This window comes from Solea solea, chromosome 5 (assembly GCF_958295425.1).
Source record: "Solea solea chromosome 5, fSolSol10.1, whole genome shotgun sequence".
Lineage (NCBI taxonomy): Eukaryota > Metazoa > Chordata > Actinopteri > Pleuronectiformes > Soleidae > Solea > Solea solea.
In genome coordinates this window covers 22815696-22843532 of record NC_081138.1, presented here as the reverse complement: position 1 = coordinate 22843532, position 27837 = coordinate 22815696, and the positions used below count along the sequence as shown (strand labels likewise).

At 41.4% G+C, this 27837-nt stretch overlaps 1 protein-coding gene and 1 long non-coding RNA gene across 2 annotated transcripts; one reads left to right on the top strand and one right to left on the bottom strand.

The window, feature by feature from the left end:
* Positions 1 to 15534: 15534 nt before the first annotated feature.
* LOC131459843 (uncharacterized) lies at positions 15535 to 18554 on the bottom strand. Its single transcript, XR_009240291.1, has 3 exons — positions 18458 to 18554; positions 17306 to 17523; positions 15535 to 16635 (listed from the first exon to the last, which is right to left on the bottom strand). It is a non-coding gene; the product is annotated as an uncharacterized LOC131459843 (long non-coding RNA).
* A 174-nt stretch (positions 18555 to 18728) lies between these two features.
* LOC131459629 (forkhead box protein B1-like) lies at positions 18729 to 21162 on the top strand. Its single transcript, XM_058629637.1, has one exon. The coding sequence runs from the start codon at positions 19178 to 19180 to the stop codon at positions 20105 to 20107; it is 930 nt and encodes a 309-aa protein (XP_058485620.1). The 5' UTR covers positions 18729 to 19177; the 3' UTR covers positions 20108 to 21162.
* The last annotated feature ends 6675 nt before the right edge of the window (positions 21163 to 27837 follow it).

The following is a 27837-nucleotide window of genomic DNA, read 5'->3' as shown; positions in this document are numbered from 1 at the left end:
GTTGTTTGATGACCTCAGTCAAATGATTACTGTCAACTTCTTTATGGACTCCCCAACCAACCACAGAATGGTCCCACTGCACTTACTGTAAAGTCAAAGAGAAAAGGTGGGACTTATCGGTCAGCAAGCAAATTACATAAAATAGTTAAAAACACACACACACACATTTAATAAAACATCTTGTGATGATAGGTGTATTAACAAGAGGTTATCCAGTGTGAGTGTTGGGTCAACACCCTTCAACAACGTCGTCTTCCAGTTTCCCTTTTCACATGATGAAAACAGACTGCTACCACCTGCTGAGCTGAAAAGTTATTACATCTTAAGCATTCAAAAAACATGTATGAGCCAGAGGGCCATCGGCTCAGTCTTTGTGGAATGTGCCAGGCAAAAAAAAAAAAGAAGGGTCTCTTCAACGTTCATGTCTACAGAAGCATAAGCTGCAGTGAGTTTCCCTCTGTGGACATTGAAGACTGGTTCCTTCAGTAGTTTCAAAATTAGAGATGCTCCCCTATTATAATTAAATAACCATATGGCCAAACACAGTAAGAAGTATTTGCTGTGTCTCAACTCAGGGGCCACTTCCTGCATTTTGAAAACTGACAAATTAGTCCTTCCAACCCTGAGCAATGAAAGATCCAAAGGTTGGATCCTTGTCGAGGTAACTAATCTCAGGATTCATTGTGTTCAAATAAAGACAAATACCCTTAAAACTTAAAATTCACCTTTCAAATGAGACAGACCTATATCGTATGCTACATCCTATAAAGTTCTGGAATGCAACAGCAGAATGCAGTGACATAAACAGGTCCGTCTGTCCAGAATGGAGCCACCAGCTTCATGATGGATGCTGTGTGTGAGCACTTGTGTTTAATTGTTGAGTATTTATCAGTGTGTCAGTGTGCTGGGGTTAAACAGCTGATAAATCGGAGGCTCCGCTGCTTCTCTCACTGTTATGATAATGAGCTCATTCAATATGCAGATTCAGTCCTCAGAGGCCGCACTCAATTGATTGTTCTCATTGACTCGAGTAATTATTTGTTTACAGATTTAATTTGGGGATTTACACGAGCCGTGTCAAGGCCACATGATTTGTGTGTGTGTTTGTTATGTAATATCGACAAAAGCTTTATCTTTATCATAAAAAGTGACGTCTGCGGGGACAAAACTCAACGGAAAAACAACGTAGTTTTGGAGTGGTTGTGTCCAGTTTGAACTAATGTATTTCAACTTTTATTATTATTTTTTAAGGCAGTGTGTCCAAAACTCTCTGGTGTGGATTTTTCTCTGGAAGATGATTTCAAATAAAACAATAAAAACAAATAAAAGGTGAGCCTCCTATGTTGGTTGGTTCAGTGGGATCTTCAAATAGAGATGTGTTTTCTGCATTGTTTCATTGTCTCAACTGAAAAATATTTTGCATTTCTTGCATTATGTTAGCTTCATATAGCTAGTATGTGATCTGTACCTGCAGCCTGCGTGTGTTAATGAACGTTGACATCAGCAGCTCAGGGTTTTACAGCGGTTTATCTCCATGAGTGACATTTAACACTACTGCTGCTGCTGCTGCTGCTGCTACAACTGTTCATTAAAAACAAACTTCCTGTTGTTTGTAAAACAGCTTCACACACTTGTCCCATTCACCTCACCTCTCTGTTTCACAGGGTGTGTGTGTGTATACTTGTACTGTATTGGATGCCTCTTTAGGACCTTTTCTGGCATAAATGACACAGAACCTAATTTCTGAGAATTGAATTGTTGGTTGGGCTAAGATAAGATAAGATAGTTCTATTATTAGTCCCACAATGAGGAAAGTTACAGTAAAGATAATAAAAAATAAGCATGAATTTTCACATCTACGAATGCACATTACAGAAAAAAGTGTGTGTGTGAGACACAGTGTTTCCTCAGAGGAAGACAAACAGACCGTAGACTATGTAATTTTGGTGGATTATTCCCTCATTATGCGGCTCTATGATCTCACAGGACAAACATGGCTGCTTTAATTAGTGGCATTAGAGTTAATTAGCTCCTGCTAATCCGACTTTAAGCACGCTGAACTCTATCTATCTATCTATCTATCTATCTATCTATCTATCTATCTATCTATCTATCTATCTATCTATCTATCTATCTATCTATCTATCTATCCGTCCGTCCATCATGAAAAGGTGTAACCTTTACTGACAGAAAGTGTTCATAATGCCTTCACTGCTGCTGCTGTAGCCAAGTCTTGACTGAAAAGTGTCTAAAATAAAAGGTGGTGGTTTAATTTTGCTACATAACACATTATTACTAATTCCACACCCGTCACTTGATTGTGTGTGTGTGTGTGTGTGTGTGTGCGTGTGTGCATGTGTGTGTGAGAAAAAAATTAATAACTATAATTCAGCTTTTTTAAACGTGCCAGTTAATAAGAACTGAGACATAATTAAATTTGCGGCCGAGTGACCTTGGGAGTTAAAACATAAAAGAAAAAAAACATGATGGATGGAAGGCAGGCGTGGGTGCCTGCCCGCACACACACACACACACACACACACACATACAGTATGCATACACACACACATCTATCTATCTGGATCTATCGATTTTTATTTATTTTGTGACAAGCATAGAATCAGTTTTCATATCTTTTTGGCAGATTTTTTAAGGAGAGGCCGATCAATAATTAGAAAAAACTGATGAAGAAAGTCATTCTTGCGGGAAGAGCTCAGTGTAAGTAGGTTTTCCTATAAAAGGGTCAGTGTCATGAACCTGCAGTGTCTCTGCCTCCTTCCTGTCATCGGCATCTCCTCTGAACTGTGTCATCAAACAAACAGCAGAAAATGAGACATCTTGTGTCTGCGCTCCAGTCAAATCTCCCGTCTAAGTCGCTTCTTCACACACGACACCACCGACCTCGTCCCACTGTGTTTTATGAAGGTAATCAGATGCATCAATCACGGCGAGGCAGTGAGGCCTGCGCTAATGCTCCCAGTTTGGAGTTAAATGGCCCTAAAGACTAATGAAAGAGCAGCATGAGCTTTCGCCCGGCAGTCCAAGTGATTCATCTCGTCTGTCACTGCTCACTCAGCTCAAAATTAAATCACAGTTCAGAAAAGTTATGGCACAGAATTTGGATCAAGATTAGATTCCTGTAACCAGATTAATTCGGAACTGAAGCGAAGGCCTGGACACTCATTTTGTGAATGTATGAGCCACATGTGCACAACTCTCTGCAGACATTAAAGGTGGTATATGTAAGAAATGTATTGTATTGAGACATACAATGAACATGTTTTATCATTATGAATTGAGGAAACATTCATCCATCCGTCTTCCACTACTTAGTCTCCACATGACGATCACGGGGGGGCGCTGTGCCAATCTCAGCTGACATAGGACAGATTGCCACAGGGCCACATATAGAGACAAACAATCATCCACTCTCACACTCACACCAATTTTTGAGGAAACATGTTAGTTTTAACCTATAAACACTCTCTAATCCTGGCTTCACGAATCACACTGGTGGAGCCAGTATTCACAACCTTAAAAGCCTCAATACCTCTCTCAAAAACGTCTCAACCAAAGGAGAAGGGAAACAAAAATATGGGTTTCCTTCTGTTGTAGACACACTAAAACTACCCAAATAGGTTAATTCATTCTCATGTTGTACCATTTTATCCTTCACATGAGGGTTGCCCAGGTGAAAGGCGAGGTACACCCTTGACAGGTCATTCGTTCATCGCAGGGCCAACGTACAGAGACGAAACAACCATTCACTCTCACACTTACATCTATACGGGCAATTTAAAGAGTCCAGTTAAACTAATCTGCATGTTTTTGGACTGAGGGAGGAAGACAGAGAACCTGGAGAAATGCACTCCACACAGAAAGGGATTGAAACTGATGACCTTCTTGCAGTGAAGCAATAATGCTGCGCCATTGTGTGTCCCAGATAAGTTCAATGTTTATGTAAATAAAACAGACGGTTGGACAGTTTTGTATGTATTTTTGGAAAATCTGGCAACCAATCTCCTGCAGTGTTTTGAATGAGGCCTGTTTTAAATGCTCATGGTTGCTGTTGTACATATTTTACATAAATATAATCCCTTTAACGGTTGGAATGAAGCCTTGCTCTTGATTTAAATGACTCTCAGGTAAATATCAGTGGTAGTCAAGTCTTGCCTGTCACGTGTGCTTCTGTGTGCATGTTGTCAGATGCATTTATCTCTTCTCTATCTGAACCACTGCTCATCCTTCACTGTCCAACAGAGAGGAAGCTTCGCTCACAGAGACAATCACCACCTGCTGGGACTCGGCTCATCTGAGGAAGAGGAAACATCTGATTGGTCACAGTCAGGGTCCGGTGATGGGCAGTATTTCTGATACATGTATTTAAAATACGTACTTCAGATACAAAATATTATTTTGTAATCCGTATTTTACAGAGATGATGAAAAGGCCTTCATATTTTGTATTGACCATAGACTGTATATATAAAAAATGACATGCTCAGCAGGTGTATGTGTGTGTGTGTGTGTGTGTGTGTGAGAGTATGTGTAATGGATGGTCACTTTAAATGATCTGTTCACTAACAGGAGCCGACACAATAATCTGCTCGTTTGTCGGCTTAACTGGAACGCCAATACTGTATCGACCAAAACATCAGCCACGCAGAGACCTTCATTAACCTGCCATCTGTCTCACACACACACACACACACACACACACACACACAAAGATGAGCATCCCATCTACCTGCAGTAAAGGCTTTTCATTTTCAAATGTCTGTCTTCAAGTTTCATTTATTTTCGATTTATTTAAAATTGCATATGTTTTTACTAAAATCATAAACCCATATTTACTATTTACATTTTTTTTTTTCATTAAGATGCCAACTTGATTTGTGTTTGCTGATTTAATTTGAATTTCTGAATCTGGAGTATATCTTTAAATTCCTATGATATCCTGTATTTTATTTGTATGGTCGCTGCACGTTACTGTAAATATGTGATACAGTTTTGCAGGAGGTCGTTTACTCACTCACTCACTCACTCACTCATCTCCTACCACTTTATTCTCCACATGAGCTTCGCGGGAGGTGGAGCATCCAATTTGCCTAATCCCCAAATCTGCATGTTTTTGGACTGTGGGAGGAAACTGGAGAACCCGGAGAAAATCCACACACAGGGAGAAAGATTCATGCAGAAAGGTCCCAACCGGGTCACAAACCCCGGTCTTCTTGCTGCAAAGGCAAGAGTGCTAACCGCTGCACCAACCGTGTGGCCCGTTTGGAAGGAGGTGATACTGGAAAAGTTAGGTATACTGTCAAGTTTGCAGAAGAAGATGCTGATGATTATGATGATGAATAAGAAGGAGACAATGATGGAAGAGGCGGATGAAGCTGAAGAACAAGATGACGGTTGGGTAAAAATGTTTCACAATAAGATCCCAGTCCTGTGTTGAAAGTGAGCTCGTTATGACCTGCAGAACGAGGAAATTAGACTTTTCCTGTCAAGTGTTGGTGGCGGCAGAGGTTTGAAAAACATTCATGGACCTCATAGACTCGTCTTCAGGGATCTGTCACAGCCACATAACAGACACATCGTATTTAACAAGCATGGGCTCCATTTGGTTCCATTGCTGCTCTGTGGTCCCATGGTCCCTGAACACATCAGAAGCTGTAATGCCAGCACATTGTCTCACTAATAGTTGAGGACCCTCACCCTGCCCTGGCCCCGCCCCTTCTCTCCTGGGTCCGCACACACCTTGTTAAGTCCCACTTTGTTTGTGTCCCGCGTCCTCTGACAGTTAAAGCGGTGACGAATGGCCATTATTATGGAAAGAAGGTTACTTTTATACACGGCTCGTGGCGCTGGGGGGGGGGATGGGTGCCGCCGCCGGCTGCTCCATCACTGTCAGGAAAACTAATGATAAGATATCATAAGACACAGGACGGCCATGTTAAGATGGAGTGGCCACCAGCCAAGCTTTCATCAGCTGCCGCGTGTGCGCTCAGCATTCATCTTGATTCTGCATCCACTTGCACTTATTTTGCTTTGCACCTGCAGAAATACGTCAAACTCCTGAGCGTCTGTGAGGAATCTATTTGCACATTTCAAATGAGTAATGATGATTAGAGTGGCGCTCGTGGTCTTTCATTTTGCACAACTTCCGGTTCTGTGTTTGTTCGTCAAACTGTGATGGATTGATGGGTGCTGGCGACTCACTGCAGAACTATAGTGAGTGAGCAACACAGAAATGAATGTAGAGCAAACAGTTTGAACAAAACACATAAAAACACTCAGAACCTGGCAAAGGTTCGGCTGGTATAAGACCTTTCCTTTCTACTTTAAGTCCTGCATCTTCTTACTCTTTTGTAAGTTATACGGATATCATGAACTATTGTTATTTGACTGTCTTGTAATATACATTATCACTTAATCCTGTTATTATGGCGAGTGCAAACAACATCAAGACATTAACCCTTTAACACAGAGCGTGTCGCTGAGGACACGTTGGCACAAGCACACTCTGCATTACCATAGTTACACGGCGGTTTGTGCTATCTGAACAATTCCAACAGTTTCTGAAAGCTGAGAATTTGGAAGCTGGAGAATCAGCATCTTTGTAACCAGCGAGAGGATAGAGTGGGAAGCACACCTGTGCCTATAGTTTGCATTTAAAAGACTCAAAAAATGTTATTGTTAAATGTGTTTTTATACCGTTCAAATTTCAGATTTAACACTCATATTAAATCTCTTGTTCATGTAGAACATTCATTCTAAATTGTTAAAACAGTATTTTGACGTGCGGTAAATTGTAAATGATTGCCAGATATTGAAAGTTGAAGGTTGCAAAAGCACTTAGTGAGGGGACATTTTATGGTTAAAATAAGATAGACATTTTAAGGGTTTAGGTGTTACAGGATTAAAGTTGTAGACTTGAAGCATGAAGGTTTTCTCTCAATTTAAACAAGGTTAAATCTCATATGAGACTCAGGATGTGAATCTGGTCTCTGGAGTCTGTATCCAGCGTCCTCTCCATGGCCTTGTCTCTGACAGAAGAGCTCACAGACTTCTTGTCCTTGAATGTCCACAGCGGAGTTCACGTGGTGGAAGCAAGAGCATGTGGAGCTCCACAGAGGAAACAAGAAAAGTTTTAATCAGAGTGCAACACTTTGTGCAGGGGGCCGTGCTGCATTCAGGGCCCCATTAAAAAAACATCTGTCTTTGCCCCTGTCTGCTTGATGGATGGATTAGAGGCTCTGATTGTTTTCCCGCTGCAGTTTCATTGAAGTTCCCTCCCAATTAATTGAAAGCGTCTCCTGGCTAAGCCGTGGAAAAACACTTCCAAACACGCGTCTTCGAGTTTCCGCCGGACGATTCCCCAAATTGGAGTTTGTGGTTTTGTCGCGTGTTTGAAAAGGATTTTTGAATGAATTAGCGAGCAGGAACAACGTCGGGGCTGTGCTGCTTTTAAATCACAGTTAATATCAAAACAAAAGCGAGCGCTAATCTCTTGGTGATTGAATAATTATTTGTTCTGCTCTAAATATATGCACGGAGCAAGACACAGTGGAACCTCGTCTACTTTAACCGTGAAGTTTTAACAGTGAACAAGTCAATGTTTGGACCTGGACTTACTGATCACTCACAAACCGAGGACGAAGTTTCAGAAGTATCAAATATGACTAAAGGTCTTTCCACAACATTTGTGCTTTTATTGTGTGATATATTCTCACATTAACAATATTTTTCAGACCTAAATCCTCTCTTGCAACCAAATAAAGACTTTTGCAAGCAAACATGGTGGACTCCCAGGAAGAGGAGCGGCATTATAATGGGCTCGGTTTAAAGTAATGAAAACAGGTCTTCATTTTAAGGTGGTAATAAATGAATGAAAAACCTAATTCTAAACATCGTATTCAATTTCTGTTGATAGATCCCACTAAATTCTGCATACAAGAGAATTATTAAATGCAGTGCTACAACAAGGGCATGCCAGAACCGCCGTGCGTAAAATAATACGACTAATAACAATGAATAACAATAACAAAAGCTGGGAAAGGTGATGGAAATATTGCAAAAAGATCCTCTGACGTTGGTTATCAATTTATAACAAAAACTAGTCAGAGAAGAAATACAATTTTAAGCGTCATAAGTTCATAATAGGTTCTTCAAACAATTGTTTGATGAGATTAATACATTAATACAACTTTGTATTCTCCTTTTCATGTATTTATAGAGATAAACCATACATTTATTTTATCTTAGCAGCTTCTCTTCCTGGTGTCCACACACCGTTTGACACTGAACTCATTTGCCAGTGGTTTGAATGGAACGGACGTTTGTTCATATTTAAAAGATACTCGTTATAATTGTATTATACGATAATATACAGTGATGTTTGTTCCCTCAGAATTGTAGCGTTGCAAGGTCAAAACACACCGGCATCCTCGTCCACTTCTGAGTGACAATTGTTGATGTCACTCAGATATGATACGTGGCACTTTACAAATAACTTTTTTTTCTGACCAGGCCAAAATCTCTGAGACATCGTTCCGTCCTCGTTCTAATCTTAAAAACAGATTCGACTCGGCTCACAGAGTTCCGAGCGGCGCAGCCACACTCGCTGTGACTCTCAAACCAAACGAGTGTGCTGTGTAAAGACCATCATTTCCTTTTGTCCCGCGCCATCTTCTGTCTTTATTATTGCATAACAGAGGAGTAAATACAACAGATTTATCCTCTCTAAAGACTTCCTTGTCGGCCACCCCTCCCCTGACACCACACTCTGGTTTTGATGAATGTGGCACGGCCCAGTGAGCCCAAGCCAGTGTGCCGGGGGGGAGAGAGTGGAGGCGGGTGAGACAGAACAACAACAACAACAGGAAGAAAACAAAAAAGGTTGTGGCGAGATCATGGGAGGATTGAGGAAGGAAAGTGTTGTGTATCAGAAACATTAAGGATGTCATGTGCTGTAACGCTGCTTTCCTCTGGGCTCGGCTGATAATAACGCTGGGCTTTAGAACTCGTCTGACATCGAATATGCCGCCTCAGACGAGGGCCCTTGACAGACCGCAGCTTTAATACCAACCGAGCCTGTGGCCTCAGGGACAAAAATTGACATCGTCTGGAGAGCGAAGCAATCATCCGGCCTGGTATTACTGAGCATTTATGTCTGAACTGAGCGCCACACAGCAAATCTTGACCTAAAACAAGCCTGTTATTCCATTTTCCTTCCAGACAACTCAGGAGCTCCCTGTGAGCTTTGCAGTCAGGGGGGGATTTCCTGTGGGTTATCTGTGGGTTTAATTCACTGATTCGCCAATCTGTTTTCTCCAAATGCCACCGAGTACAGGAGCCCAACAGCAGCAGGAAAGGAAAACTCCGACATGGTGAGATATGATCCTGCAGAGCTTCTGTTTTTCAGAGTAAATAGTCAGGCGATCAGAGCAGGTAAAGGCGAGGTGCAGAGAGCAGAATCACTCATCACATGTCGACACTCCTCGGGGTCAAACGCTGACAGGAGAGAATGCAATTGACTTGACCGGGGAGGAAACGCTTTACTCGGGAGAAATCCCAAATACAGACGTGGTCCACTGAGGTCACCTGGTGTTATTTATAAAGTAAATGATAGGTTTAAGAGCCACAGGTGAAACTCGTCATCCTTACATCTGTTGTGTGTGTACCTTGTATGTCTACTCTGGTGTTGGGCTCAAGACACATTTTCCAGTGAGGGCAATAAAGTATCTGTCTGTCTGTCTAATTATCGTAGTAAAAGAAGCTGATTTTCTACTTTGTAGTTGTTTGCTTGGTTACAGAATACAGTCTTTATACACAGTTTCTAATTGTTGATATACTGTTACTAATCTTCCCTTTCCTTCCCTTCCCTTTCCTTCCCTTTCCTTGCCTTAACTCACTCTTGAAGTGTGTGTTTCCTGACCTTGTGACCTGTTCCTGTAAATATCTGAGGAGAAGGTGTAAATGAAAGAATAAAGAAAGAGATTTCCGCGTGATGTCTCCTCGGGCGGCGCTTCGGCGCAGCGCCCCGGGATCCGGACATCAGCAAACACCTCTGGGGTCGACCTGAGCGCTGAGCAAACGTCCTCTCCGGCCTCATTTCAGCCATTAGAGCTGTGGACTCAGCCTTCGCTGGGAGGAGACGGCCTCATTTCCTCATCCATCCTCCTCTTGAGACCACAACGAGCAGTTTAAGTGATTTCTCTGCAAGCAGTCCCATAAGTGCAGCAAACATCCCCCTTTAAAGCCCCGTGAATTGTAAAACATGATAGTGTGTGATGTTCCCTTTTTTTTTTCCCCGACGCGTCTTTTTAAAAAGCTCAGCCATCACCGCCGCCATCCGAGGAGACGAACTAATTAAATTGGTACATTTTACAAGTCTTACTCAATAAATCTGAATAAATTAGCAAGGCGTTACTAAGGCTGCTACATTAAATTTGCATAGTGCATTTAATGAATATGCAACTGCGAGTGGAAAGGTCTGCCACTGTGAACCCCGGCGAATTAGCATAACTACTTCCAGCATGTTTCTTAAATAATGCTCTCATTTGCACATCACTGAGTTGGCTAATTCTGGCGTCGGCGAGGGCGGCCTCGTAATTAAAGAATCCTAGTTAAATTTTTAATGAAGTTTATGTTACATCAATCCTGACAGTAATGAGGGGGACGGGGAAACAAAAAGGCTGCTAATAATTAAATTCACAAACCAGTTTGAGGGACACTAACTCCTGAGGAGGAATTACATGACTAATTATTAATTAAATATTCATAGCATCACGCCGCAGAGAGAGAGGCAGAGGTGGCAGCAGCTTACAGGGAGCTGCCGCCCTGACGCCGGCAGAGCCCAGATGCCAAACTGCTTTTTTCTGCGAGAGCCTTGTGGCGGCGCTCCACACTGCCATTAAGTCTGATGACCCTTAAAACAAAAACAGGATGTAATTGGTAGTTAAGTGTCGCGGTTTAGTCGTGAATTGGTCCGACGGCTTCAAACCTGCAATACATATTCAGTTTAATATGATGGAACGGCAAACGCTGACGATTCCAGATTCTGACTTTTGACCTCGTTGCGCGACATGTCCACAGGTGTGACACGGGTTTAGTGAAGGTCAAAGTTGAGATTTGTGATTTAGTTTGGTATCATGTGAAATGTTTGCACTGGAACGATGGTGTTTCATCATGTTTCATGTGCTCTTGACTTGGATTTGTCACCTCTTTAGGACCTTTTCTGGCATAGAGACCTGGTCCTGATGAGGCAGAATCTCATTTCTGAGGTGCTTAAATACAGGACTAAGATTTGAATTGTTAGGTTAGGGTTAGGCATTAACTGCTTATGGAAAATGCTGTGTGTGTGTGTGAGTTTGTTTGTGTCATTATAAAATAATTTAGAATTGCAGAGAGCACTGGTGAAAGTGACTAGCTCCCATGTTAAATGTGATGTTATTGTGAGTTGATGGCAGTTTTAAAGGTGCAATAGATCCCCCCAGTAGAAAAGTCCGACTCCAGTCCGACTAAGTAGTAATCAGACTATGACATTAAGCAAACTGAATTACTGTCTTAGTCCGACTAAAATCTGACTTGTAACATGCATATAAACGCACTGACTGTTAAGTGTACTCAACTACCATTGAAACGACTGGACCCCATATCTTCCTGTTTAAAGTGTTTGCCAGTTTAGCCTATTTAAAAACCCACCTGTCATATTCAGAATCTTATTTCTAAGTTTAATGCAAGCGCTGCCTTCAGGGGGGGTTGCACACAACTTCCCATGTCGTAATAATTCAGTAGTTCCATGTTAACCCAAAAGAGATGGTGATTATTTAGCCATTTCATAGTGACAAAAACTTGTTTAAAGGACCAAGATGAAGTTGACCCAGAATTGCTTCCCTTTGGTCACGTTGCATGCAGCGAAACTTACGAAATGTTCAACTTTCTGAGCAATTTAGCAATATAGCAACTCTTACCAAATAGTCAGCCATCCCTGCTTCCAATAGCCACCAAGTCTCAGACGCGCCAACATACTTGTGAGTTGGCATTACTTCCAAAGAAATCCCTTAAGTAACTCATAAGTGACAGTTTTTGGTTGTTTTGGTCTCTCTACATCTGAACGTCAATGAATAAAGTTGTGTGGGGAAAAAACAGTATCAGCCAACATCAACAGCTTGCAAAAAAGCTTGCAGTAACAGAATCCACTAACCTGTCACTAACTCTCCTGTCATTTCAGATCCCGCCCTCCATGCAATCTGCTCATTCCCCTCACCTGTTGTTCCTCACCTGCAACTCATTAGTTCCTCTGTGTGTATATACTGTATCCGCTGCCCTCACCTCTGCATCATTTTCTTGTGTTGATGCCGAACTCTCCAGCAGCAGCCTAATCTGACCTGTTTCTATGATGACGTGAACTGAACTTTCCTTTGAACTCTGATTCTGTGTGTTTCTAAATCTATTTCCAGCCGTTTTTAAGACTCGTTTTATACTCAGTGTCAATACACTTCCCCCCCTCCTGCAACATAATCGTGATTTAAAGATTCTAACAGAGAAATGCAGTCAAAACCACGACATAATGAATCTGACATCAACCTATAAAACAGTCTGATATCAACCTGAAAGGTCTGGAAACGCAGGAAACTGGCCTTGGTGGAGTTCTTTCTCTGGTTTCAGGTGTTTATCCGGGCTGATTTCAGGATGTTTTATGACAGCCTATGTGGCTGCAGCTCTGTGATCAGGTGGTGCGTTCACAGCCCGATGCAGTGATCATCTGTCAGAGTGGCTCTTAACAAGCTCTGACGCTTCATTCACTGCTCCTTAGACGGTAATTGCGCCGCTAATTAGCAGCTCTCCCGAAGAACGCCCGCCCGATCACTAATCAGCGCCCAATTTGCTTAATCAGCGGTTTAATTGAAATAATGGCCTCCTGCACACAGAGTCACCGGAGCATGATCAGACCTGAAAGAGAGAGACACACTGCTGGAGGCTGAGCCAGAGCTTTGTCATAAGATATTTGAACTGCGTGTGGTTTTAGAGAAAAGCTTTTCATTTCGTAAGAAAAATAAACACCTGATTGTTGACTAAATTCTTACATCTTGGAATGGACGCTCTTTCGTTAGCTCCTCCCATTGAATGTGGACAGATGCAGCCGAGACAGGCTCCACCCACAATAACTGATATTTTATTGCTTAAACTTTTTTCGTTTTTATATTGACAAAGGAACGCCCTCTTTCTCTCTCTGAACTGTTCTGTGATTGGTCAACATTTCCTGTCACTATGTGAAATTCCTCAAGGCAGGAAACAGAGCCTCAGGAGTCTATAGTTCCCTGTCAGATCGTTTGAATTATGTTCTCATGTAATTATTGAAAAATAAGTACAAATACACTTCATCTCCAAAATGTTCAACCTCAGCTGTCCGACATTCAAGGCTCTCAACCATGTTTCTCAATCCTGGTCCACGTTTTCGATGTTTCCCTGCTCCAACACACCTGAATTAAATAAATAGCTCGTTAGTAGTCCTTTGCAAGAGCTTGTTGACGAGCTGACTATTTGAATCAGGTGTGTTGGAGCAGGGAAACATCTGCAGCGTGCAACATTTAAACATCGTCGAGATGGTGGGAGGATCATGGCGGAGATGGTCGGCCTCGGACAGCAGGAGGTAAATAACACGCTGACCCTGACACACACACACACACACGTGTGGGTGGGTGGGTGTGTGTGTGTGTATGTTTGACCTTTGTCCTCTCCGCTGAGTGTTTACTGAATGGAGGCAGGAGGATGGACTGAGCTTGTCCTCAGCTGAAAGTTAATTAGTTGAGTTTATTATCCAACATTTAATCCTATTATCAGATGTTTGTTGACTTAGAGGAGCAGGATGGGATGATGGGAGTTGGAGTGTTCACGTGTCTTTAGGATTCCTTCAGTGTTGGTGGTTGAGGAGCTGAATTCCCCTTCGATGTCTCCTCCTCTCTGAGTTTTATGTATGTATACATATATACAATATATGTATATATGTGTGTATATATATATATATATATATATACATATTTATTATGTATATATATCAGGTCTGGTTGTTTATTAACATTTAACAATTTGACTAATGCGTTTATTATTTTAAGTTCAACAGTCAAACTAAAGAGGCATCAAGGACAATAACATTTTGTAGAAGAAAATGATTTCTTGTTTGAACTCGTATGTTACTATGGTGTAAGTAACTGTCATTACTCACCAAGTCCAGCAGCAAAAACAGATAAGATAAAGATAAGATAAGATAAGATAAGATAAGATAAGATAAACTTTATTTATCCCTCAAAGGGGAAATTCACTTGTTCCAGCAGCAAAAAAAAAAACAGTTAAGACAGACGTGTGCAGACAACAAAATTAGACAACACGAAACAAGCAAGGGATTAAAGAAGGTAAAACAGATGTGCATTATGCACAGAAAAATGTTATGGACATTATACACAATGAATGAAGGCTAGAGAAATATGTGTTTACTCAACCTGTGTTTACTCAAGTGTGCAAACGTATACTGTTTCTCTAGAGGTTAAAGTGTAACCTTGGTTGTGATGTGTTTTTTATCAGAATCAGAAATACTTAGCCTTATTAACCCCCAGGGGAAATTGTTTATGTCACAGGTTGAGCCTGACAGTACAAAGGTGTAAAAAGACTAAATAGTATAAAGGTTTGATTTCCTGTGTCGCTCTGTAGTGCACTTTGGGAGAACGAGTCTTTGGCTGAAGGCGCTCCTGTGTCTGCCCAGCACATCATGGAGTAGCTATATCCACTCAGCCAAAGTACTAGTTTCTCATCTACATGCGCCTTTATTCACTCACAATTCTAGCGCAATCCTATACGGGAGACTTGGTTCTGCAGAGGACATTTTAAGTGCGATTTTTCAGCCTCGAACAATCACTCAACAATTGTTTGAACACAGTGATGATCATGAGTAAGTAAGAGTAAGACTGAAGCCTTAAAATGAGTCAAGAGCCTTGCTTAACGGAGGCTGCCATCCTGCACCGGCTGAGCATTTTGACAGAGGAGCTTCAACACAAACAAAAAAATAACAGCGTCCTCTCTGGAACGCAAAGGCCAATATAGTTCTCTGGTGCATTTAGAAAAGGCACGTTTGAGCAGAGGAGTCCTCCATTTGCTTGAATCTGGAGTCTCGTTATTAGATCTAACACAAAAGACTTGAAATACTTTATTTATCTGTTTTGATGAGTTACACCGACTGTAAGCAGGAGGAAGCGATATATTCGGCCCATGTACAGGGACTGTTTCTTTAAAAATAGCACATAGTAACATAGTAACTGAGAGATTTACATTGTTGTGAATATCCTCCCGATAAATCAGAAGCTCTAATAGAGGCCAGTGGATCTGACTGGGGGGTTGTAGGCAACGTGCTGATAGGTAATGGCCATGACACATTCACTGGCACCCATCCATTTATTTCATAATAAGGGTCTGGCTAAGCTGCAGTAGTGGCAGCGGTGGGGGTTGGGGGGGTGGTGTTGGTGTTGGGGGGGGCTCATTAATCTGTCACAAATTAGAGGCTCAGTGGCGACTGCAGCGGCAGTGGAGGAGTGTTTAACCACACACAGGTTTCCTGGCTTATTATCTGGACACTGTTCTCGCTGAGATAATGCACCAAACAACAACAACAACAGAAGAAGACACTGTAAACCTTTTTATTATTCACATTACTTTCACACAAATGTAAAACAGTTCTGAGCGTGTGAACGCTGAGTCAGCACCGACACCACGCTTTTCTCTTCTTTCTTGTTCTTGGCTCCCCCTGTGTCGGTGTTTGGTCGATTTCAGCCGTTCATGTTTTAAATCTTATCAGCTCACTGATTTTAGTTTTCTGCAAATGTTCCTCTAATTGAAAACTGTTAAAGATACATGCTGACCCCCTGCCTCTTCTGCCGTAAAGGAGTTCACACCATGCTGATTAAGCCGATCAGTGCCACACAATTCTGCTTCTCAGACGTTTAAAAAAAAAAAAAACACAACAGCAACATTGTGCTATAGGTAAAAGCTGTAAAAGGTTGGTGTATTGTAGAAAATACCAAGAGGAGAAAGTCTGGATGTTAGGCAGGATGATTATGACAAGGCACAGAGTAGCAGAGGGGTGAGGGCATGTGTCATGTAGAGGTACCGCAGTGTTTTGGTATTTACTCTGAAGTCCACATAGGAATAGGATAGAAATAATGCTGAGGTACAATGATATAACATAAATAGAAGAATATAACAAGTAGAAGAATTTTAACAAAAGATCCATAGGGTGATGACTCTGGTTTTCCAGCGATTTGATTGGCTGTTTATAAAAACTATTTGTATCTGTAAATGATTTATATCATGTAGGATTTATTTGGGAAATTAATAAATATAAACACAACTAGTAATATGAGTGATCATACCTGCCCACATTATTTTCTTTCTTTTTTTTCCCATGCAAATGTATTTATTCATTATTTGGACAAAGACAAATAATGAACAGCATAAAACTGTGTTTCAGGAACAAAAATAGTATAAACTCAGGCTTTCACCTGCTCCTGAGAAGGTTTGTGGCTCATGATGATTTACCTTGTGTGTGAGGACGATGCATTATAATGATGAGCGGCTGAGGCATCTGAAAAACACACACACACACACACACACACACACATTCATTCTGATCATTAATTTCCATAAATATTATCTGAGCTTTGAGTTTTATGTTTCAAGTTGTTTATAATGTAATTGTAACAATGCCATTATTATTATTATTATTGTTATTATTATTATTATATAATTATTATTGTTACCATTAGTATTAATAGAATCAAACATAATTATTTTAACATTCAGATTTTTTTATATACTGACCAGAATTAATGAATAATAATAATACCAACAATGACATTTTACATATAAAATAAATTGTAGCTATGACATAATATGTCTCAAAATGAATCTGGGATCCTCCTAAATACATGTTTATTTATACACGTAATGTTAACATGAAATTAAATTTATATTTACAAGTTATTTATGAGCATCAACCTCCAAACTGTACTTAATAAATTAACTGGAAGGTTTATTACATTTTTAAAATAAATATTTTCTGCTGAAATAAGCAGTTCAACTGCAGATTATTTTATAGGTAAAGAATTCAAATGCAGGAATATTAAATTACTAGTCAACAAGAAAAAGTAAATGCATGTAACAAAGATTAATTATATCAATGAACACTGCCATACATTTCTATTGTAAATGAGTGAATTAATTTAATTGTTTTTTCTCCTGGTGCCATCACTGACCTGCGGATTTCGGGACCTCTGTTTTCTGAGCGTGTCTCTGCATCTTGAACAAGCTCCATAGGATTATCAGCTCACAGGTCAAAGGTCAGACGTGTGAAAGTGGCTCTCGGGTGTGTCTCCTCTCCGCCTCCTCCGCCTCCTCCTCCTCCTCCCCCGCTCCTCTGGGAGCATTAAGGCCTTCAGTTTCTCCACTTTTAATCTTCGCTTTTGTTTCGCCTCTGAAGTGATTTGTCGCCCAAAGAAATAAAAGAAGTGAAACATGACAAACAAAAACAAATAAACATGTTAATTTAATAACACGTGATGGCATCATAAAAAAAAACCCTGCTGTCTTGGTTTTAACTAAATAATCTGATGTGTCTTATAGTCACTCAATTAACTAATGACTCTCATACATAATTAATTGTCATAATCAGTCTGATAAATTTGTTCAGATTCATGCGTCACTTATATTATTCCAAATCCTTGAAATATGATTGTAACAATAATAATACTGGTTATTATTATTATTATTATTATTATTATTATACAAATAGTAACAATAATAATAATAACAAATGTTTTTTATTTTCCTATAACAGAAAAAAGTATATGTATGCACAACTTAAAAGTAATTCTGTTTTTTTAAAAGAATAAAAACATTTAAAAGACAAACTAATAAAAAAGGATTTTTAATTTTACATCAATATAATTATCAAATACATTACATTTAATACACTAACCGAAGTCTGACTAAAACATAATTTATTATGAATAACTAATTCATTTAATGGGGCGTTTATTTATTGGATAAAAAAAGTAATACATTTAAAAAAAATGTGGGGTAAAAAAAACTTAAATTAAACGTAAATTAAATTTGTAAATTAAAACAATATGTAGGTATTTTTTGTAGTAGTTGTTTTTAAAGCAATGTATTTATTTATGTATTGTTATTAGTAATGCTTATGTCATGGTCATAAGTTTGATGAGACTGAGCATTTTCTTCTCACTGACTCTGGAAAAAAAAGCGACATAAAACAGAAAGAGACAAAAAACGCCAATAAAAGCTGCTCAAACGGCAGTTTTCAAACTCTCTGCGGCTCCATTTGTCGGCGCAAATTAATGAGTGGTATACACACGCATACACACACACACACACACACACACACTTACCCCTGCAGAGCGCAGCGCAGTTTGCTCCACAAACCTCCCCGTCACTCTTACCTCCTCACTCGGCTCTCCTCGCCTCTGTTTGCCGCCTCGCCTTCAAATAAAAACGACGTGTGTGTTGGCTTCATGTAAATACGTGTAAATGAAACCTCACTCACTCGCCCCTGTTTCCTTCTCTCTCCGCCCTGCTCCGTCTCTCCCTCCCTCCCTCCCTCCTCCTCCTCCTCCTCCTCCCGACTGTGGTCATGTGATGGCGTAGAAGTGGCCCATTAATGAAGCTCCTCTCCGGGGGTCTTTTCTGCTCCTGTCACCGCCGTCCAGCCCACACACGGGACACATCGACAGAGGGACATGGAGGTGGCAGCAGCAGCAGCAGCCGCTTAGCGCAGCTCAGCAGCGGGGAAGGAGGACGGGACGCCGCGCTGCACCTGCCGAGGAACTGCTGAGCAAGCAGACAGGAGAGAAGAGAAGAGAGGAGAGGAGAGGAGAGTAGAAGAGGAACCAGTAGCTGCTTTTCACCAACTTTTTTCCCAACTTGTCTGCGGAGTTGTTGTTGTTGTGCGTAATAGACGAGACCATGCGTGCCAAAAAACACCAGGCGAGTTCACTCCCGTGTGCCAATGTAGTTTGAGGAGTTTGGACAAAGTTTGTAATAAGTGAGGTGACACTTCTCTGCTGATTCTGATCCGTACCCGGCTCGGTCCAGTCCGGCCCAGCTGAATCATGCCTCGCCCCGGGAGGAACACGTACAGCGACCAGAAGCCCCCGTACTCCTACATCTCACTGACGGCCATGGCCATCCAGAGCTGCCCGGAGAAGATGCTCCCGCTCAGCGAGATTTACAAGTTCATCATGGACCGGTTCCCGTACTACCGGGAGAACACGCAGCGGTGGCAGAACTCCCTGCGCCACAACCTGTCATTCAACGACTGCTTCATCAAGATCCCCCGCAGACCGGACCAGCCCGGCAAGGGCAGCTTCTGGGCTCTGCACCCGTCCTGCGGGGACATGTTCGAGAATGGGAGTTTTCTGCGGCGCAGGAAGCGCTTCAAGGTGGGCAGCATGCAGGCCACGGACTCGCTGGCGCCCAGCAAGCCGCAGGACGCGGCGCACTACCTGCAGCAACAGGCCAAGCTGCGGCTGAGCGCTCTGCACGCCGCCGCGCACCTGCCACAGATGCCGCCCGGATACAACCTGAGCTCCGTGTCTCAGCCGTCCAGCTTCAAACACCCGTTCGCAATCGAGAACATCATCGCTCGAGAGTACAAGATGCCGGGCGGCCTGGCGGCCTTTTCCACCACCGGCTACCCACTGCACAACCAGCTGACCTCGGCCTGGCCTCACATGTACGGCCACGGGGTGATGGACACCACAGCTCCCATCTCTATGGCGACCGGCGACTACTCGCCCTATGGCATGCCGCTCAAATCCATCTGCCACGGTGGACAGACTCTGCCCGCCATCCCGGTGCCCATCAAACCCACGCCCACCTCATTGCCGGGGCTGCACGGGATGCCCACACACATCCCGGCTTTTCTCGCGAACTCGCCCCAGTCTCTGAGCCCCACATCCCCGCAGACAGCCAGCCCGGCCGCCCCGGGAGAGGCGCTGCCTTCCTCGGCCTCGCTGCAGTCCGTGGTGGCGGTTCACTGACCGCAGTCTAAACCCCCGTTCGTTTTATATTAAAATACATTTAAGAAAAAAGACTTTAAAGGGACAAAAACGACAAACTCCTTCACCTAAAAAGCAGCGTTTCGAAGGTGTGCGTAATCATTGTTTTATTATTATTTTAGTGTTTGTTAGTTTTTCTGAAGAGAAAGTGATGAATCATGGGCGCGTGAAGTTGCAGCAGGTTGAACTTCTGCTCGGCACAAAAGTCACAAATAACGATCATTTGTAACAAAGTGAAGCGCGTTTGTTTTTTACCTCCTCACATTCCCTCACTGGTGACAAATGATCCGGAATCTTTTGTGTTTCGCAGCCTTTTCTCCTCAAACTCAAAGAAATGTCGCAGATTAATGACTCTATTTTTATTCCCCCTCTCTTTGGCCTCTGCTCTTTCTTTTCCGCCACCGGAGCAAATTAAGTTAATTAAAATAGAATATATTAATAATAAACCCACACATACAGACACTAAAAACACAACAGGCGAAATGTTCATTAAAATGCAAACATGTATTTGGGGAAAAAAAATCACCCAGTGTTTTTTTCTCTTAATTCTTCTTTATTATTTCTTAAAAATGTGGATATGAACAATCAAAGAAAATCTTCAAATCATTTGTCAGACTTTCTGCACAGTTAAAAAAAACACTGCAGGTATTTGACCTAGAACGCAACACTCTACTGTCTCTAATGCACTTTTTTAAAAAGAAAAAGAGGGAAAAAAAGAAAATTAGATATGTTTTGTTTTCTTTCAGTGGTTGAAACTGTTATTTTGATTTAAAAAGCTTTTATTTTGAAAGCTGTGGTGCTTCATTGACCCGCCGTCGGTGTGTTCGTATTTGCTGCTGCATGCTCCAACTGTCTGAAAAAAAGAAACATATTTCAGTGATTGTATGTTTGTTTTTAGTTTATTTTTTTAATTTGGTTTTCTTCTCTTTTTTTTGGTCTGAAAGCAGAAAAAAAAGCATGAACACGAACAACAGGCTTTTTCTTTATTCTGTCTGCTCATTCACACCCATTAAAAACAAAAATCCTGCTATTATTAACATTTGTCCCTGGTTTATTTTGTTGCATGACATTTAAAACGAAAAATATCTTTTTTTTTATATATATATAGTTTTATAATATCTACAAATATCTTCTTGTTTTCTTTCTTTAGATTAATTCTCTAAATGAAGGTGGGATTATGGAATTAAAATGTGCTTTTTTTAACATCCAAATAACTTCTTCAGTTTTTTGTTTTTTTTTCAGCAGGTTAGATAAAACATGTCATATGTCAAGTGATCTGTCAGTTTTTATAGCCGCCCTCAGATCTTCTTTAAATTTTAAGAGAAAAGCTGTAAATATTTAACGAGCTAACACCTTATTATTAGATCTGGCACAAAGTTAAACACAAGAAGACGAGTTTCACATGAGTCTTTGACTGTGGTAATTCAATAATTTGGATGAATCGTTTTAAGTGTTTCTGGGATTTTAGCTTCTTACATTTTTTCCTTCTCTTTTACAGTCCAGCTATTTGAGGAAATAATTAAGTTAAATGAAAATTGTTTTGTCGTAGCCCTGGAAACATCTCCGTATTTGTTCCACCTGTTGCAGAAATCCTTGTTACAGCAGCAAACACTCAGTGTGAAATGTTCTGAAAAAAAATGAGCAGGAGGATTAAAGTGCTTCACTCTTTATAACCTGATGGAAAAGTTAAAACACAGTCACACATTCTCCCAGAATCCCAGATGTTGCTGTTTGTTTCTGCAAACCACATTTCACAGTTTCCTGGTTAATGTTTAAGAAGCTGGAAGATCCATTAAATTAAATTTTCCTCACAGTGTCAACATGCTCTGCAGAGTTAAAAGTCCACACATGTTCTGGAGGCTGTATGTGAGAATGCAAAGATCCATAATAGACCATTTCTCTAACCGGCTCCCTATGGTCAAATATATATATAATATTGTGAATAATTCCCAGCATGTGTGACCCCCCCGGCATCAATCAAACGTTCACTTCTGTGTAGAGAATCCATCTTCCCCTGTTGATATGACACATGCCAACATGTTTTTTTCTGTTATCTGTGTGTACATAATGCACAAATGTTTCCCTATGGTTTGCAAAAAAAAGGAAAATATCAATGTTTTTTTTTCTGGGCAGACTGGAAACTGAGCCTGAAGATCCTGATCCATAAATCTTTAATTTCAATACTGATGTTTGAAGTCTTCACACTATTCCCACCGGGGGTTTTGCAGTGTTTATATTTACAGTGTGGCTGCTGGGTGGTATGTTGTCGTGGAAATGACAGGCTGGATTTTTGTTTTATTTCAGCGACATCAAAGATGTAAATGTCTGGAGAAGGTTTTCGGGGGGCTGCGTCATCTCTGCGGCATCCCATACTGCTTCATTTTTTATTAAAGCTACTGAATATGATCGATATCAGTCCGTATGCCGCATTGAAGTTGTTCTGATGATCTGATTTCTGAGGTGAAACACACTTTAGATCATTATTATTAATGCTTATAATTGTATTTGTATTCAAATATAAAACACACTGTAAATAGAAGTCCAATAAGTGGATATTTATCCGTGACCGGAGACGAGAAGTGAAGTCTGGAGACGAGGTTGGTGACGTTGGAGAGGAACCGTCATGGAGAAGAACGACTCAAAAGTGGATGTTTTTTTGCAAAACCTCTTTTTATACAGTCTCTTAAGTACTCGTCACATGGCCTGTTGGACTGTGAACTGTGTGCCAGTGTACAGCAGACGGGAACATGGAAGAATTTAGCCTGTACATGTGCATTTCAAGGGACTTTCAGGGCCCCAGGCACACATGACCTGTGTGGCCCTGACACTGACATTTTATAGGGTTTTATGACATTGCTGTGATTGCAGTCTCTGTACATACAGTATATAGCCAATAATAAAAATCTGAGGGGGGTTCTCACAAATGTCGTTGTTGTGGGGATGAATGGATGTGTGAATCAGGGTTTTGGGCAGCAGAGAAGGAGAACGATGGACTGAGGTGATCAAATATTTAAAATCCTCTTGGTAAATTAGTACACAGTCATTCCAGCAGACACTTTTTTAACATTTAATGATTTAAAGATTCAAAAGATTCTTCATCAGCGGTCAGTGTGTTAGGCTGCCGGTGCTTCTCTAACTGGAGTGGATTCACGACTCTGACTGGACTCTTTGATCCGATGCCACGGACCTGTCGAGCGGGCGACACAGCGATGGTTCCAGAAATTCATGTAGACAGAAAATTTAAAAAAAAGAAAGAAAAAAAAGTTGACTCAGGAATAAACGTGTGAGCTGCTGCATCATTTGTGACTCTGCGTCCAAATGGAAAGTGTCTGGAAAAAGAACACCTCTGAGTGTAAGGGAAACTTGTGCTGACACCTGTGACATCTGCTGTAAACTGTGGAGAACAGCATGGGGTCAGAGCTGCTGCATGAATACAAGCATTGTGCAACAGTTTGAACCGAGATACACATTTCTCTTAGAAATCACTGAAATATCTTGAAAAGCAAACAGTTGTAGCTCAGCTGTTGTAGCTTAGGTGTTGCTAAGACATGGTGGTGTTGGTGTCATATTGACATATTACAAATAGCAAAGTGAGGATCTGAACTGACCCTCAACAAGCAAAACAACTCTCACTTCTCCCCTGCAGCGAAGCTGTGACACGTGTCAAAGCTAATGAAGCCTTGTAGACAACGGAGACTGTGTCTCTAAGAGTGATGTTCCCGTCCCGTTGAACTGCATTCTCAGATACCTGAACCAAGTTTACGTGTCTATAGTTGTGGTGTAAATGGAGAAATGAGGGTGATAATTCACATGTTCTGGTTATAAACATGGTCAAAAACCAAAACACCTGGCCAGGGCTAAGAAATAAAAATCACCCTTCTCCATAAAAACATACCAGAACATTGTCATTACATCAACAACTACCCTGTTCTGCTGCATGGAAAAAATATATATACATTATTTCCACATAGCATTTACACCTCCAATCAATGTTTAAATTAAAGTGAGCATAAAAAATGATCTAAGAAGCTATTTAATCCAGTTTAATTATTTGGTCTTGAAAGTCAAGCTGTGTAATTGTATAATTAGTGGAATTTCTGCAAACAGTCCCACTATGTGTTTTTAAAATGACTCTTCTTCTTCAGTTATTTGGCCGTTAACTAGCTCCACATAATGTCAACACAGAGACTTCATTCAAACTTGATAATGTTCAGCTCGATTAGAGTGTGATTTGCTTTTAACAATTTCCTCCAAAAACACATTTCCAGCTTCTTAGTGCAGTAGTTCTACAAACGTCAACGTAGAAACTTTATTTAAACTTCAGGAAGTTCACAGAATAAAGGACTTTCATCCGTCCATTCGGCTCTTTCATGACCTTCACAGATTTGTCACAGTTACAGTTACTATTTCATGTATTGTGTGGAGGGTTCAGAGCTGGAGTAGATGACATCACACCCGAGAGTGGAGCGATTTTGTTCAAAATTTCTATTAAACTTTGTGAACCCCAGTTCACAAATGTCACTTCTTTTTTTCATATATGCACTTCATACATTTGTCTAGTTTCATAAAATGTGACGACCACAGTGCAGCAACGTACAGAATTTAAACTGCCACTCTGAGTGAGAGGAGAACCATCCAGCTTCTCCTATGCTTGGACAAGAGAACTCTATCCTCAAAAAAACTTATATCAACGTCTTTGGCCAAGCTTTGTAACTCTGTGAGGAAATTTCAGGAATACAAACGATGGTTCTCACTTTAAAACTGAGTAGATCAGAAAGTGTCAGTCACACATGTGAGTGCAAACATCTAGAAACTTCATGTCATCATTTCAAATGATTCTTCACACAAAGTCAATGCAGCGATTACTTCAGAGATTCCCTTCTCTGGTTAAATATAAACGTGCTTGGCCAGTTAACGCAAAAGTATGAATGTATAATTACATTATCTTAAAGTACAGCTCAACTTTACAGTATATCCCTCAAAAACCCTGTGGCGAGTCAGGGGTCAAACTCCTTTCCTGTGGCTGCTGTGATGTCTCAATCCACCCTGAAAGAAATCCTTTTCCATTTGCTCAGCACTAAGGGACAGAGTCTAGAATGAAATGACACAACATTTAAAATGATCTATTCAACCTTTATTTACCCAGGTTTTCTGAGGGTGACCTGGCCAAGAGGTCATAATAAATATTAGATTAGATATAGGAGACAGGTTACAAACAATCATTTTGATTAAAAACAGTAATGTAACAGTGCACAATGTTAGCATGACATGTAAAGTTTCATTTTCAGTTCAGTCTGGAGAGGGTTCCACGCACGGAGAGTGCTCTTTTCCCCAATTTTGTTCTAACGCGCGGAACAGAGAGATGGAGAACTTCACTCGAATAAAGAGAATGGTGGTTTATCAATCTGTCACGAATGAAGAAAAACAGTTGGTGGCAGGTAGGCTTCAAAATCCCCACTCGTAATCAACCGAAACCGCCAAAACAATGTGCTGTCCAACTTGCTGGAGCCCGGCCTCCTCGGGTTGTTCTCTGCTGCCTGTGTGTGTTTGTGTTTGTGTGTTTGTGTGTGAGGGGGAGACGTGGTTAAAGTATCCTCACGACAAAAGTTGATAAAAGTTTTGTTTCATGAGGTTGTGATGTGGTTTGTGACTTTGAGCTTGTGCTTACTGTATCTCAAGGTGTATATTCTAAACGTAAGAAGTGATTCCAAGGCTGCGCTAACTGTGCTAACGTTTACAGGCGTCAATAGCTTGCGGCAGGTTTTTTTTTCTATGTGTATCGTGTATCACCTGCAACACGGACGTTACCAGCTGTCAATCAGACTGGTGACCCCTCCCTCATATGGGCCGTGCTTTATTGTGTCTATTTTCCTCCGAACGGGAACATCATTTACAAAGTTATGTTCGGCTGAAGGAGAACTGAGACCATTAACTCCTCGGGAAAACATTTAGTGACGTTATTAATCATGTGAGAAGTATTTTCCCCATAGACTTCCATTCAAAATGACCTCGTTTTGCAACCAGCAAAGTTGCCCCCTGGTGGCTAGTCAATGTAATGTTACCTCCCAAAGGAAGATATGCACTTTTTATATATGGATGACCACATCTGGCCTGGTTTGCAGGAATGCATTCTGGGAGAAGGAAGTCACTCACCCTCCTGTATCTGTGTTTGAAGACGTGCACATACGACAGTTTACTGTCACGCTGTGGAAAACACTCTGACAGTGGTGGCGTTGTTGTGAGTGAGTTTCCAGGGTTAATGTGTGTGTGTGTGTGTGTGTGTGTCTGACAGCAGCGTTTCTGCTGAACTTGCTCTCGACGCTGAAAGGACGACAGGCAGCTCCTGTGGACGTGGAAAAGCTCTTCTCCCACGGTGACGGCGGTCCTGTGTGTAAACACTGGTCGGTTTGTGGTGAGCGGTGAATTAGCAGTGGGCAGCGTCTGGGCGGCCGTGAGGGATTAGCTAGTTAACACCTCCCTGGTGCCGAACACAATGCAGCCCATCAATGCACATAGGTCTTTGAGTGTGTTGCCGAGAGACAGCGACTGCTCCACTAAAAATGCCACTTTGTGAACACCCCCCACTTACACGCACACACACATTCCTCCATCTGAGCTTTGTGACCACACACAAATAAAACAAATGACATTTAAAGAGGGAAACTCGCCTGTTGCTGTTGACATTCCTCCTCACACGAGAAGAAGAGAGACTTTAGAGAATAAAAGAAAAGAAACAGTCTGACACTCAAATATTTACTGACACGAACAAGGTGCACGAGGGAGGACACGAAGTGACGGAGTGGACCGAGGGAGAAGGCGTGGAGAAAGTGAGGATGGTGAGGAGGGGGCAGGAAGGGTTGAGAGACGACGTCTGCGCCGCTGGGCTTCAGAATAAAATGACACCTGTGTCAATCAACGAATTTGTTGAGCGATTTCTAACCAGTCTCTGGTGACCTCCTCCTTAGAAGAGCAGAATCTTCTGTTTGCTAGCCATTATTTATTATGATTTAATGCTCACATTTAATGCTCACAGTGTTTTTATCGAGCGTATTGCAGGCGAAACTTTTGCACAAGAACACTTTGCATTATCGTAATTACACAACGGTTTGTGCTATCGGAAAAATTCCAGCGGTTTCTGAAAGTGTTAAGTGTTAAGTCTGCATCAGTTAGTTTGGTTTACATGTACGCCTGGTTTTATTTTGGTGAAGGGTTTTCCTGTCTTCCTGTCTGCACTTCATCTAGTCTCGTTGATTCCCTGACTGTCTGCACCTGGTGTTAATCACTTCATGCTCCTTTATATACGCCCTCCTGCCTTTGCCTTGTGTCAGTGCGTCATATGTGTCATATGTGTCCCCTTGTTGTGCACCTCGCGGTTCCCTGTTGGAGTTCCACGTCTGCGTCACCTTGTTCCCTCGGTCTGGCTCACTCTCGTCTGACCTGGTTTGGATTTATTGCCTGAATCAAGAGTAAGACTTTGCTTTATTAAAATAAACTCCTCTTGCTTGAACTGAGATCTCCGACTTGTGCTCTTGGGTCCACACTGTGTTTGAGTGTGTTACGGCCTGGAGAGCATGTCAAATCCAACGTTTGGTTATTACGGTAATTTCACTCGCGATGTTGCAGGAAGCCGAAGAATCAGCGTCTTTGTCACCAGAGAGTAGAGGGTTGGAAATAGTTTTGGCCTGTTTTGCACATTATACTACTTCGTTAAA